Source organism: Tetrahymena thermophila, assembly GCF_000189635.1.
Source record: "Tetrahymena thermophila SB210 genomic scaffold scf_8254611, whole genome shotgun sequence".
Lineage (NCBI taxonomy): Eukaryota > Ciliophora > Oligohymenophorea > Hymenostomatida > Tetrahymenidae > Tetrahymena > Tetrahymena thermophila.
In genome coordinates, this window is record NW_002476381.1 from 397987 (window position 1) to 413913 (window position 15927).

General features: G+C 21.0%; 3 protein-coding genes across 3 annotated transcripts; 1 reads left to right on the plus strand and 2 right to left on the minus strand. All coding sequences in view use genetic code 6, as the record gives it.

Moving 5' to 3' along the window:
• Positions 1-1699: 1699 nt before the first annotated feature.
• Positions 1700-8272, minus strand: TTHERM_00482390 (REJ domain protein; the record flags this gene model as incomplete). Its single annotated transcript, XM_001017451.1, has 6 exons — positions 1700-5011; positions 5059-5266; positions 5477-5978; positions 6037-6967; positions 7644-8137; positions 8191-8272. 6 exons carry the CDS (start codon positions 8270-8272, stop codon positions 1700-1702), a joined length of 5529 nt encoding a protein of 1842 aa, XP_001017451.1.
• Positions 8273-10137: 1865 nt separating this feature from the next.
• Positions 10138-11064, minus strand: TTHERM_000482399 (DDE family endonuclease; the record flags this gene model as incomplete). The annotated part of the gene is made up of 1 exon (XM_012797954.1): positions 10138-11064. The coding sequence occupies one exon, from the start codon at positions 11062-11064 to the stop codon at positions 10138-10140; it is 927 nt and encodes a 308-aa protein (XP_012653408.1).
• Positions 11065-13205: 2141 nt separating this feature from the next.
• On the plus strand, positions 13206-14609 carry TTHERM_00483400 (papain family cysteine protease; the record flags this gene model as incomplete). The annotated part of the gene is made up of 3 exons (XM_001017453.1): positions 13206-13776; positions 13834-13903; positions 14252-14609. The coding sequence occupies 3 exons, from the start codon at positions 13206-13208 to the stop codon at positions 14607-14609; spliced, it is 999 nt and encodes a 332-aa protein (XP_001017453.1).
• Positions 14610-15927: the final 1318 nt, after the last annotated feature.

The window sequence follows — 15927 nt, forward strand, 5'->3', positions numbered from 1 at the left end:
AAATTTGTTTTCAAAGAATTAATCAATTTACAAAGAAAGCCTGATTCTAAATAAATAAAATAGTTAAACCAGCAATAAAAATACAGAAAGATTAATATAAAATTATCCAAATAATAATTAAACCATGTATAAATTTATTAAAGATAAAATTAAAATAAATAATAACAATTAAAGTAGTCAGAGTAGTTAAAATATTTGATACTTAAAAACTAGGTTATAAGTCAAAATTCAAATAAATTATTTAAAAATAAATACTCAAATATTTTTAGTTAATTACTAATAAATTAAACAAGATAAATAAAGTTTACTAAAAATATTTTTTTTTAACTATAAAAATTCTTATACTTTTAAACTATAAAAGTAAATTATTCTAAAATTAAATAGCATAGAATCTTATAAGACTTTAAATATGTTAATCAATTTTTTGAAAGAATTACTAAATACTTTATTTCATTATAGCTTAGTTTGAATTTTAAGAATAATTTAAAAATAGAATTAAAATTTAAAAATTAATATAAAATTGAAAGTATTAATAATTATTTGGTATAACTTTAATATTTATGTATCATATAAACATTTTTTTTTTAAATAATTAATTTAGCCAAGGGATTTTATTTACTCGTTAAAATATTTATGATCAACCAATCTAGTCTAAATTTTATTTTTAATAAAAAGAATTTAATGATCTTTGAATTATATTACAAATATAATTTTATTTTAATTATAACAAAATTTTATTTTTGTTTAAGATACTCAAAATTGCTAAATTGAAGTTAATTAGGGTAAAAATAATTTTTTATATAAGCTTGGAACGAAATACCATTATTTTTTATAATGGTTGAGATTATTAAATTCTTATTGATCAACCAAAATTTTAAAGCAATTATTAAAATATAATAATCAATTAGAAATTATTAAAGCTAAATTCATTTTTATTCTTTAATTTATTTATAATCTCCACTTTATGAATCCTTCCTTAAAATTAATATAATTATAATATAGAATTAAAAAGGTTCTGTCAACTTGATATAAATGCTCTAACACAAATTAAAAAGTTCTTTAATATTTTTGTTAGTCAACTTATTTGTTTTTACTAAATTTAAAAATGAAATCTCAAATTTTAATATATTTAATTTAAATTTGAGACATAAATTATAAAAATTAATCACAGCTTTTACTATTATTAAGATAAAAATATTCGATAATTAACCTTTTTAATACTGAAATTAAAAGAGCTTCTTTATTTTTATACCATAATTTTGGTATTAAAAAAATAAGTGAGATGTTTTAATTAAGAAAATTAACAATTTTTATTGAAAAATAATTTTGTAGAACTGTTTAAGTTGTTTTGCTTTCCAATGAATTCGAAAAAATTATCTTTAAAATTTTAACTATATTACTTTTCTTACATACTAACTTAAATATAAAAATTATTAAAATAGTGTTTTTACAAATAGTATTTGAATATCAATATGAAATAATTTAATTTAAATATAATTTGATTACTATTTTTAATAAAACAAAATAACTATTAAATAAAGTAGAATTTAATAAAATTTACTTTACAAAAATTCAGGTGAAGAAAAATTAAAAACTATCAAGTATATTTATGAAATGCTCAAAGAAAATTGATTTAGACCATGAAGTATTTGCTGTGGGTTACACATCTCGCTACTTTACCTTAAAAAACTCTAATGTTTCATATAATTAACCTCTAAATTGTATCTTAAATCTTTAACAAATTAAACATTTTCAAGATTAATTTGTTTTAAACTTACTTAGCAACTAAAGTTAATACAATCACGTTAATCAAAGAAATAAAAGTAGAAACAAAAATCAAATCAAATCCAAACATGATAAAGAAAGAAGATATTTTTTTGTTTGAGTTCTGTTCAGATTAACCACTAATAACTGCTAATAAAATATAATAGTAAAGAGCAATTAAAAATATCATGAGAAATGATGAAATTATTCTTCCTACTTTTCTTAGCTTATACAAAGTTTAAATTAATGCCACACTAATGACTATAATTGAAGTATTTATGATCGAAACTATGATCATCTATGCTTCATCATATTACTAATCAAATATTGTTGATATGCTTAGCGAATGCACTACTCTCAAATAAAAAATGGTAAATCTTAAAGCCCTAGAGAGCTATTCATCGTGTATGAAGAAAATGTTAAAGAAGTTATGAAAAACTAAGATTCTTTTAACAAAAGATAGTTTAAGTAACTTTTATAACATTTCTCTATTTTTTAAAACTTTATCTTCTTCTTCTTTTATAATTTAGTCTTCATTTTTATTTTAACTAATATTTTCTTGATTTTAATTATTATTTTAAGTTTCGAGTTTACTTTCCTAATAATTTTGCTCCATCTTTTAATTAAAGTTGTTCTCAAATATATTTTGATTAATTTTACAATCATTTGTTATTTCTGAGTTTTATTTATTCAATTCTACTTACTAGTTTACTTGCTTTGATGAAAAAAATATACTTTTCGAATTTTAAGGAATATTCCAGTTCATTATATAATTAGTTTCTTTGTCTATTTAACTTGGTACTTTTGATTAAGAGCTAATTTAGCTGTCTAGTATTAAATCTTATTGAATCAACTATTCTACCTTTTGGGATTTGGATTAGAATACCGGTGACTATGGAAATAATGAAGGAGATTGTTGTTCTTAATATTAGTTAGATTATTATTATTATTATTTTTAGTTATCTTTTATCTACTAGGGTAATGGATAAATAATATTTGACTATTAAGATTCACGTTAGATATTAAATTACTTTTTATCTAATTTTTTACCAACATAACACAGTCCTATTTGCAATAAAGTAACTAAACTTAAAATCCAAAAGATTACGTATTCGTAAAAATCTGTAAAGTGAGTTATATTATACAGACCCTAAGAGCCAAACGCTGTTTGTATATTTTTATTATTTAGAACGCTTTATAAATCTTCAGTAATAGTTGTTGGTTTTTAGTCTTAGCAAATGCAATAATATCCTCCAATCTGTTTAGAATTAATAATTTCGCAGTTATTTGATGACCAACTAGATTAAGCATCTTGCTATTGTATACAACTAAAATTATACTTAGATTGTTTTACATTAGGAAAAGAAAGTTGCAATGTTTTGTTTTAATTTAGATTTGTTTTATTACTGGTATTTTCAATTAAAGGCTTTATTACTGGATTCATAGAAATTTAAATATCAGGTGTGATATTTTTAAGCTAATTCACATAGCTTTAAAAACCATATGTTTATGCAAAAGGGTTTTAAGAGTAGTTGGTCATTACTATATTATAAATGCTTGAATCATTTTGCTAAGATTAACTATCATCAAAAAAGTATTTTTGAAGATTTTTAGAAGTAATTTTCTCACAATTTAAAGAAATTAGATTACCTTGAAGCTAAAATTATCCTGAATTAGGAAGAGATATAGAATTAAGTAAATTACCAATTTTATCTGATAAATTCATTTAAGTTTGTAAAATATTGTAAGAAGTATTAATTGTATCAACACTTTTTGTTGTTGCATTCAAAATTTTATAAGAGTCAATTATATTTTGAAGAACAATATCATTATTTGCCAAAAGTTTGTTGCTGGTACTATTAGCAATAAGTTATTACTGATTTGATAAAACTGAGTTTATTTGACTTAAAACACTTGAATTTTATGAATCATCAGATGAAAATAATGTTGATTAGAGCTATGATATTACTTTGCTAGCGAATGTTGATAAAAATGATGAGCTTGGTAATTAATTAGACAAACTAAATATAGATGATATTAATGTCATCTTTCTTAAATTTACAGATGGGAGTGAGTAAAGACTACTACTTTTCGATATTTCTTCTCCAATAACACATAAATCAAGGATGCTATTTTTTATTGGTAAAGTAATTATATTTTTAATAGATTAATCAATAGTGTTCAACAATAATTATTCATTTTGTTAATAAGGAAAAACATTTAGCTATATTGTTGAATTGAAAACAGCTAAATATGAATCCATAGCCTAACCAATTATTAATAAATTTCCTGATGGAAGTGTAGTTGTTATTTAATGGGATATGCTTTAATCTTAAATTTGCCTTCTCAAAATATTTTATGGTTTTTAAATCTCAGATTCTTTATCACTGATTTGGTTGTAATAAAAAAATTAGTAGGTGAGAGGGTTATTACTTGTAGTGCATCCAGTGAATAAAATTGTAAATTTAGTTTGAAGAGCTATTCCATTTACAGGACTTACAGAAAGAGAACATTTTTAAGGTGGTAAATTAATGTTGAAATTGGTAACACTTAAACTAGGCATTATGTTAGCAGGGTTGTAAACAGTAAATCTAATTTAGATGATAGGATTATTTTAATTCAAGTTTGAAAAATAATCCCAAATTCTCAATTTGACTTTATAATAGTCAAACTTTATAATTCCTACAACGTTATTGTTATATAAAACAGCACCTGCGTATGTGAGAATATCTGAAGATACATTTGAACCATATATTAATGTTGCAGATATGTTATCGTTGATATTCACTTACTAAAGTTAGGTTGGATCATCAAACTAAATATATAAGGGAGGAATATCTATCTCTGCAAATATTAATAGAGCTGTTTGTTTAGAAATTCTAGTATCTTTCTTACCTGTAAGAGTAAATTGCAAGCTTTGGTAAGGATTGAATGTTCCTCCTTCAATAGTAACATTTAATACATTTTATGGAGGTACATATACTTAATTTAAGTAGTCATAACACTATACACTTCCGTTAGATTAGCCTAAATTTTAACAAGACCAAGTTAATTATATCCCCTATGGTGATGTGACTTCTTAAACTTCATAATCTATGGCTAATCCTGTTATAACATATTGACTTTTATAATTCACTAACCCATCTAAACCACTAGTAATAGCAATAAACAAATTGGATAATTGAGGAGTTATTGAAACATTTTAAGATGAGCTAATAGATTCATTGCTATCTAGTAAAGCTTAAACCTATTAATATAGCAGTTTAATTTTAAAATAATAAATAAAAATATTACTTAAATATCTAATATAGTTCCTTAAGGAATTGAATAAGGTTTAACATATACTTCTATTTGTTGTCCTATAAATTTATCTTAAGTTTAGTTAAGAAAAGGCATACTATTAGAGATAATTTTGATATTCAAAGGCTCTTGAGTAATGCTAGCTCCTGACTGATCACATATTTACACAAAAAAAGAAAAAATAAGTTGAAGGTCCATATATCTTTTAAATATTTTTATTTAAATAAAAAATTATTTCATATTTATCATCATCTTTGTTTTTAGCTTAATATTTAAAAAATTATACGTTAAAAGAAGAATAAAAAATATTAATATTCATACATAGATTATAATTTCTCATTTTTAATATCAATTCAAAAAATTTTTTTTTCTAAAAATTTGGTAATATAATTAATTTAGATTTATTATTTACCTGTATATAGGAGGGTATTTATTTTAGATACTTTAAATAATCACTTATTTACTTTTTTAGTTAAATGTTGTAAATACTAATGTGTTAGTCTAATAAACTTTCAATGTGTATTATAAATTTATTGAAACAGAAGTATCTGGAGGTGTTATATACTTGTTTATCAATAATATTTAACTTTGTTGATTATTAGCTGTTTATATTAGCGAGTTTAAATCTTACAGAGTCAAATCATCAAAACTCTAAGATGGAGTAAGACTCCACTATAACTAAAGGAAACCTCTTTGTGCATCATTTTAAATACTTTAAACCTAAAATAAAATATCATCACATGAATTAACAATTTTATTATATTAAACATTAACTGAAGGAGTAGCTGTTAGCTGCTATACCACTTATGTTAAATAAATAGTATCAATTGGATTTTAATATCCTTAGAATTGAAGAACATTAGCTTAAGTATTAAAATTAATTGTTGAGTTTACCATAATTGTAGCATCATTACCTAATAAAATATTTTTAACAATACATTATTAAATTAAAAATTAAATTGTAATATTTACTAAGAGTAACTATTATTTAAGTTGAGGTAATCTTGCAAATTGAATTTGAACCTAGCAAGTTTAAAGTAGTTGAATCAAATACTTAATTGCATTATAAATTGTTAATTTGAATTAGAGGCGATCCAAACTCGAATATCAAAGTAGGAGAACTACCATCGAATGTTGCTTAAACGACTGCAAAATTATTGTAACTGCATTAGTAAAAGTTATTTCTTTAATCTTGGCTATTTTTACATACACAAGTACTCCCGTTTAGGTTCATCGTCTAATAACAATCCAGGCAATTGTTTGTCTGACCTTTTTAGCAAGATCTGCAAGTAGTAGCACAGTTTTAACAAAACTAAGAACTTAACTAAAGGCATGTTTAACACTAATTCTATTTAAGATTATAACCATTTGGACATATCTAATAGCATCTAAAGGTTTAATCTGTAGGTGAAGCATATAAAGGATTATAGCCATTTGAGCACAAAGTGCAGTTTTATGAATTTCCAGTGCATGTTGAACAAGACTAATCACACTATTAGCACTAATTATTATTTAAAAAATAATTATCAGGGCATGTCTAAAAGCATTAGTAGAAACTCTTTTGTTATCCAGTAATAAGTGGATAATAGCTGTTAGCACATACAGTGCAACTTTTTGAGTCACCAGTACAATTCAAACAAGATTAGTCACACTGTTAGCATTGCTAGCTATTATTAAGAAAATAATTATTTATACAAGAAGTACAACTAACTGCGGTACCAAAGCAAGTTAAACATGATGGGTCACATGATTAACATTTTTACTCGGTAGAATTAAGATCAATTATTACTGCATATTAATTTGAGTTACAATTAATGTAACAATAATTATTTTTTATAGTATAGTTTGTTACACAAGCAGAACATATTCCTGTATTAGTACATTGTGAACAACCTATTGGGCACTATTAATATATTAAAATAAAAAAATAATATTGTTTTTAATTAAGACCAATTTTCATATTTTTTTATTTAAAAAGATTGAAAAAAATCATTCATTTATTTTTTATTTTGTTATATTAATGTCTTTACTCCTTTCTAAGAGTTTGAATGAGATATTATTTTTATAATTGAATATAGAATTTCCCTTTATTTAATGTTGAAAATAAAAAGTTGTCTTTACATATGAGGGAAGAATTACATTAATTTCTAAAATGGTCAAATCTCAAAAAATAAAATAGATAGTAAATAATAGCTATTTATTATTAATATTGAAAAAATACATGATTTGTTTTATTGTTACCAAATTTTATTTTTTATTAAAAAAATGTTAGACATTTATACATAAAGTAATTATTTTTTAATATTATGATTAAGACAGTTTAATGCTTTTTATGGAAATATTTGTAAATTAAGTAGGAAATTTATTCAATTTTAAATATATAATTTATTATTAAAATTGAAAAAAATATGAATTGATTGATTATTAATTAAATTTATTTTTAAACAGTAAATTCTACCAAGAAAATGAAATAAAAATTCTGTATCAAAGAAATTTCTAAAACTTTATTACAATCAATTTGAATGAAGCAAAATATTAATAAAGGTAATTGTTAAAAAAAGTTAAAATTAGAATATTACTTTGAAGTAGACCATCACTTACAAATTGGATATTATACTAGGAATATTTCCAGGATGCATATATGTTTAAAAAGTAAAGTATGAAGTATCAGGTGACATAGAAATTAGTTAATATTAAGATTGTTTATAATAGTTGCTCTGGCATTTCTATTAAGAATTTTATTAACTAATTGGAACTTCTTTATTTAAGTATGAATCTCCATTTCTATGATAAACTAGTATACCTACAAGTTGAGGATAGTTTCCATTTTATAAGTTGAAATTACTATCGTAGCTTATTTAAGCATAAGCTATTATCTATCCTGAACTGCCATTAAAATCAAATAAAATGTCGTTATATTATAATTCAGGGTTAGGATTCATCAAAATTTATTCGCCGCAGTTGCCTTAAGCGAACTGTGAGTCAATAAATTAGAAATTTTAATTAGTAATATATATTCTACTAACAGAATTTGCGATGATATTGTTTTGTGAATCTAATATACACTAATACCCTTTATAATTTAAAAATATCATTATTAACAATTAAATTCTACTTAGTTAATACCTTAATAGTTTTTAGGTATAGGGAGCTATTAAAGCAAATTTTAGCAAATTTAAGCTTTTACACCAGTGCTAAACGATAACATTATTCCGAATAACAAACCTAGAAATTTAATTTAAGCTTAACCATAGAATGAAATCTAATAAATAGACATTTTTTAAAATAATGATTATATTTTATAGAAATTTATTGATTCCTTTTCAATTTATTTATTTATTTTATTTTAATCTAATTTTTGTTATTTACAAAAGTTAATTAATTTGTTTTTAAGAAGTTATTAATTTTTTTGTTACTAATTTAAAAAACTAAGTATGATTTATTCTATTTAAATTATAAAAGCATAAATATATTTGAATAATTAATAAATTAATACATTTCCAAGCACTAACATATTTAAAAATGAAGGAAAATACAAATGTGTTAATCTATCTTAGTAGTTTATTAATAATCATATTTTATTAAATTATTCATGCTCAATTTAAAATTTTCTACAACCATAAATTAATTGCAAAAGATTTACGCCATTTATGATTATTTATAATAAAAATGAAAAAACCACCTTGAAAAAATATAGCACCTCCCAACATTTTTGAGACACTTTTTTAAAAATTAAATATTATTAAATTTGTTAAAAAAATGTATTTAAAATTAAATTTTTTAATTTATTTAAATTATTATAAACTAAATATTTATATATTAATTTCTATTACAAAAAAAAAGATAACAATTTTGTTCTAAAAATAACTAAAATTTATTTTATTAAGGAAATTCCTTAAATAAAAACAGTAATTAGATTTTTTACTTAGTGGAGGATTTATTTTTTATACCAAAATTTTTGTTGAACATAATTTTAATATTAAAAATTTAAAAACAAAAGAGATTAGAGTATTTCTATGCTTTTTAGTATATCAATATATTATAGGAAAATAATCTTTAATAAAAAATGATTTTCAAAAACAAATAATTAGAGTTATCTTTAGAATAGTCTAATATGAATTTTTATTATATCAACAGAATTGATGAATTAAAAGATTTAATTTGTAAGATAATGACATTTAGCAAATCATCTAAATAAAAAAATTATGAAAAAATCTATTTTATTTACTGAGTAATCCCAAAAAAGTTTTTATCATAACAACTAATAAATTCATCAATAAAAACTGAATCTAAATAAATAAAATAGTCAAATAAATTATAAATGAAAGATTAATATAAAATTGTAATAATAATAGTTAATTCATGTATTTTTTATCAAAAATAAAGCTAAAATAAATGATAACCTCTAAAATAGTAAGAATAGCTAAAATATTTGATATTTAAAAAGTAGATTGTGGTTAAAAATTTAAACAATCAATTTAAAATAAAATAGCCAAATATTTTGATTTAATTACTAATAAAATTTAACAAGATTATATTAAAGGAATAAAATTTAAGTGTCACTTTAATGAAGAGAATTTCAAACTAAAAAAGAAAATTATTCTAAAATTAAATAGCATATCTTATTAAACTTTATATTTTTATATTAACTTTCTAAAAGATGGCTGAATACATACTTGATTTTTTAATAATTTGATTTAAATTTTTAACTAAGAAAAAATAAATATAAAATTATTGGTTTTAATAGTTGTTATTTGATATTAAAGTTAATAGATATACAGAGGGGGCGCAAAACTAAATGGACAGATAAAAAAAAATGATAACTAAGAAATTATTGATGGTCAATAACTCATTTATAATAAATATATCGAAGCTAATTGCCCGATCATTTCAGTATAGTTTTGAGCAGTGGTTCAATCTCATTCCTTTTTTATCAATCATTTATAAAATTTGGAAATTTGAAAAAAAATAAGATTTTTACAATTTTGAAATTTTTTCATAAAAATTAAAGGATAGTTAGATTAAGTTAATACAATAAATATTTTTAAACAATAAACAAATATATTATTTATTTCAATATTTTGTATACCATCCTTTTGATTAAATCACTTCTTCGATTCTTCTGGGAAATGATAAGATTAAATTCTTCAACACAGAGTAACGATCTTTGTTAAATCGCATCCATTTTTTTTGAGAAATTTTTTCTAATTCTTATAAAGAAGAAGGAGCTTATTTAGTTATCTATCCTTTTAAGAGGCTCCATATATTTTCGATTGGATTAACATCCGGGCTTGCAGGTGGATAATCTTACACGATATTAAAATTCATTTTTTTAGCAGTATTTTCTGAGGTTTTGCACCTCATAGAATGTTTGGGATCAAGATCTTCAAATATTATAGCGTCTTTCACATTAATATTCATTTTTTATAATGAGTTGACTAAAGCTTTTTCAAGAATTTGCTTTGAGTAGATTTCTCCAGTTATATTTTCTTAAATCATATGGAGTTCTCCTACTCCAACATAACTAATTGAACCCCAAAAACAAATTCCTCCACCACCATATTTTACAGACCCAATAACATTTTTAGGTTCAAGCCTCTCTTCCTTTTTGCATTTGATATAAACATTTCCACTAACTTCAGATTAAAATAATCTAAGTTTGGTTTCATCAGTAAAAATAAAGTTTTTTAAATTTAAGTTTTTACTATCTAATTGTTTTTTGATATTAATTGCAAAATCAAGTCTCTTATTCGCTTTTTCTTAATTTAAAAGCGGTTTTTTTAAAGGCAGGTAACCTTAAATTTAATTTTCCTTTGCTCTTCTAATTATAGTATCTACTGATACATTAAGATTAAGACTTTAGGAGACTTCTGCTTGAATGTTTTACCAAGATTATATATTATTTTATTAAATAATATTGATTATTTTGTTAGTTTTTACCTAAAAACTAAATGCAATTTTTTAACGACCTCCTTTACTTATTTCATTATTTTTTTACATTTTTAACTATTAAGGAATATAATTCATTTATTTTTTAATTCTATAAATTGATTATCTCTTTATTTCTCTATTAAATTTAGTTTTAAATTTTTTTAAAATTTCTTTAATATTAAATTATATTTAAAATATCAATGCTCCTTAAATCCAACCAGTTTATTTCTTGGTTAAATGTTTTCTGTAGTATTATGATTTACGAATTTTTCTTCCTTTTCCTTTACCAGGAGTCATCTTAGTTAATTTAATAGTTTGGAGTAATAATTAATTATAAAGTAAAATTAACTAATTAATAATATATTGTGTTTTTTGAGGAGGGTGAAATATCTTTTTTGAATTTTTGAATTCGAATTCAAATTTTGAAATTTTAATTCAGGATTTAGTTTTATTTGATCAAGAAGATATGTTTTTTGTTATATCCAATATCTCATATTATTTTCAAATGATTTACTTCTAAATTTAAAAAAATAAATTGAGAAATAAAAAAATTTTTTTTTTTCAGTTTTTTAAATCTATAAATTCAATAACTTAACCAAGAAGCAGAATCGCTGAATGTATTATAATTATCGGGCAAGAATATAATTTATAATAATAATAATTGAAAAAAGATTTAAGATATATGTTAAGAGTTCTATTAATTTTTTTACTGTCCATTTAGTTTTGCGACCCCCCTCCCCTGTATTACTTAAAAATTTTAATTTTATATAATTAATAAATAATTTTAGCCATTGTATTTTATTTACTCATGAAAAAATTCATGTTCAATCTATCTTGAATAAATTTAATTTTTAATAAAAGTAATTTAATCCCATTAAAATAATAAAACAAATTTATTTTTTTTTGAATCATAATTTTTACCCTATTATCATCAGAAATTTAGCAAAATAGATTATTATCTTAGAAAAAAAATAAAAATTTTGAAAAATATTTTGAAATTGGAACGAAATATCATTTTAATTTCTTGAATGGCTTCAAATAAACCATCAAAATGTATGTACAAACAAAAAATTAAAATTAAAATCAATTAAAAATATAAATAACCAAAATAATTTTTATACAAATAGAAATTAAAAAGGTCTTTAATACTTTTTGGTTACTCAATTTATTTTATTTTTTCTAATTTACATATTTTTATGAATAAAATAGCCACTCTTATTTTATATAATCTCTTCATTATGAATCCTTATTTTAAATTATAAACAATTTTATATAATTTTATAAATTTAACCTGATATAATATGCCAGACACAAATAGAAATTAAAAAGGTCTTTAATACGTTTTTGTTACTCAATTTATTTTGTTTTTTCTTATTTACTTATTTTATTAATAAAATAGCCACTCTTATTTTTTATAATCTCTTCATTATGAATCCTTATTTTAAATTATAAACAATTTTATATAATTTTATAAATTTAACCTGATATAATATGCCAGACACAAATAGAAATTAAAAAGGTCTTTAATACGTTTTTGTTACTCAATTTATTTTGTTTTTTCTTATTTACTTATTTTATGAATAAAATAGCCACTCTTATTTTTTATAATCTCTTGATTATGAATCCTTATTTTAAATTATAACCAATATTATATAATTTTATCAATTTAACTTGATATAATATGCCATACACAAATAGAAATTAAAAAGGTCTTTAATACTTTTTTGTTACTCAATTTATTTTGTTTTTTCTAATTTACATATTTTTATGAATAAAAATAATCACTCTTATTTTGTGTAATTTAAATTTTATAAAATAAAAAAAACTAATTCTTGTCTTTACAATTAATAAGATTAAAATTTTTCAATTATTAAATATATAATTGATGAATTTAAAAGAAAATTCAAACAATCTTATCTATTTTTGTATAATTAATCTTAACTCTTAACTAAATAAAATAAAAAATTGTGGCTTTATTTGTTTAGAAATTTATTTTTAATTTAAATTGGATAAAAAACTAAGATATGTAGAATAGTCAATATATTTATATTTAAGTTAAGCAAATTTGATTATTTTACTACTTATTCAAAGGTTAAATAATAAAGTAAAATCTTAAAAATTGTCATATAAATGACAAAGTTAAAATAATCAAATTGATAAATATTATTAATAAAAAAAATATATTTAAGTTTGGATCTTACAAAAAACTTATGAAATTTATATTTGGTGCTTGCTTATCCTTAATATTAACTAGTCTTATTGGATTAGGTTATCTGATTTATAAGGATACTCCTTAGAGTTAGTTTAATAAAATTAAGTCTGAATTCGAAAATTTCAAGAATAGATATAACTTGGAGTTCAATGATATCTAGGAAGAGTAGTACAGACTGTTTGTCTTTCATGAAAATTTCAAATAAATAGAACTAGATAATATGAATTCTGATAATGGTTTCATTTCTGGTATCAATAAATTTTCACATTTAACAAAAGAAGAATTCAAAGCTAAATATTTGAATCGTCCTTAAAGACCTGCTTCAGAAATGAAAACCAATTCAATTTTATCTTCTTAATAAAAAACTGACGAAAAACTTCCAGAAAGTGTAGACTGGAGAAAGTTAGGTGCCGTTTCACCAGTTAGAGATCAAGGCAATTGTGGTTCTTGTTATGCGTTTGCTTCTACAGGCGCTCTTGAAGGGTTGTACTAAATAAAAACAGGAAAGTTAGAAGTTTTTTCGCCTTAATATATTGTTGATTGTGCTAAACATTAGTTTTCAAGGGGAGGTAATTATTATGTTATTTATTTACTGTTTTTTCAAAATAAAATAAACACCTAAAAAGGTTGTCATGGAGGATATTCTTCTGGTGTATTCACTTTCGTTAAAGAAAATGGGATGAATTTAGAATCAAGGTAAAAAATTATCTTTAAATATCTTTATTTAATTATTTTTCTGACTTACTTACTTACATACTTACAGATAAAAGTTGATAAAATAACACTTTTACAAAAAAAAATACAAATTTGATTAAAACAACTAACTTTATTTGACTATCTTAACTAATTTAACTTTTAAGTAGAAAATTAAAATATTGTTTGATTTCTACTTTTAATAAAACAAAAATTAACTATAAAATACTTTTAAAATTAATAAATTCTTCAATAAAAAAATTTAATAAACGTTTTAATTAATTAAATAAATATTTTTTATTTATTTAAAAAAAAAGTTTAACTATTTTAAAATAAAAAAAAATTTAATAGATACCCTTATAAAGGTGAAGAAAATGACAAATGTTTAAATTAAGAAACTATCAAGTTTGTTAATGACTTTAAATTAATTAATTAGGGAGATTGCTAAGAGATAGAGAGAGTGCTTTTTAAACAGCCTGTATCAATTTCTCTTGATGCTGAGAAAGTGCAACATTATTAATCAGGTATTCTTAAGTAGTGTTCAGATACAATTAATATAAATCACGAAGTACTTGCCGTGGGTTACACATCTGACTATTTTATCCTAAAAAACTCTTGGGGTTCTGATTGGGGTATTGATGGATACTTCTATGTTTCTAAAAATAATAACTGTGGTACTTGTGATGGGGCTTCATACCCAACTTTATGAGTTTATCTTGAGATAAAATAAAAGAACTTACTTTTTTATGTTTTAATTTGTTTAGTATAATTCATTTATTTGCTCATGATTATATTTAAATTATATTAATTATTTAGTTTAAATATTTAATGTTATTTATAAATTTCATCTAATGTTTAATTTGTAAAAATTATTCAAACAAATAAATTATTTTATTTTTCAAAATTAGCTTTATATTTATTTACCTTATTCCCTCTATTTTCATCAGATATTATGATTAAAAGAGAATTTATATTAAAAATTTTAGCCATAAAAAAATTTTTTGTCCCTTAATTTATGCTGCACTTAATGAATGATGATTTATAGTATGTTATATTTACCAATATAATTTATTAGACTTGAAATAAATTTAAAATTAGAGCCACATTTATCTTTTGTATTATTTTTAAAAATAAATTGAGTAAGTAAAAATCATTTATTTTACACAATACAGATAAGTTAATTATTTTTGCTTTTTAAGACATATATTTTTATGAATAACAACAAAAATAAATAAATAAACAAACAAGTAAATATAAAATGTATTGAATACTCTATATTAAATTGCAAAGAAAATTATAATTTATTAAATAAAACACATAATTTTTATAAATTTGGATTTTGTTTTCATTTTTTTATTGAATAATTATTTAAGAATCTTTCTCTTTATTTTAAATTTATATAAAATAAATAAATGCTTTATTTAAGATTAAAATGAATTATAAGATAAATAAATAGCAATATTTTCAATCTCAATTTCTTTATTATTTATTTTTATAATGATCTAATTTATTGAAATTATTTTTTACAATTCAATAAAATAATATTTTTAGTAATTCAATCTTTAATATTGATTTGCTTGATTAATGAAGCTATTTGTTAAGGAAACATGAAAAAAATAATTAAGAAAAAGTGAGATATATTTTAAGTTAACTAATTTTGAAAGATTTACATGATTATTTCTACTTACATTTAATTAAAAGAGAAAAATTCTTTATTTTAGTTTGTATAGTATGAACTTGTTTTGATAAAATAGAACTAAAGATTATAATTTCAATCTAAAAATAAGGAATTTGATATTATAACAACTGTAGCTACAAAAAATACAATATATTATAAGATAAATATCCTTGCGCATTAGATCTAAATTATAACTTTTTTTGGTAAGTAAACTTTTTAATTTTTATTTTCATAATTAGTGTTTTTATTTATTGGTCATTGAATTTTTAACTCATGTTTTTTATTATTTAAAATAAATTTTATAATTTAAAAGAAATATTTGTTAATAAATAATTTATTTATTTATTTA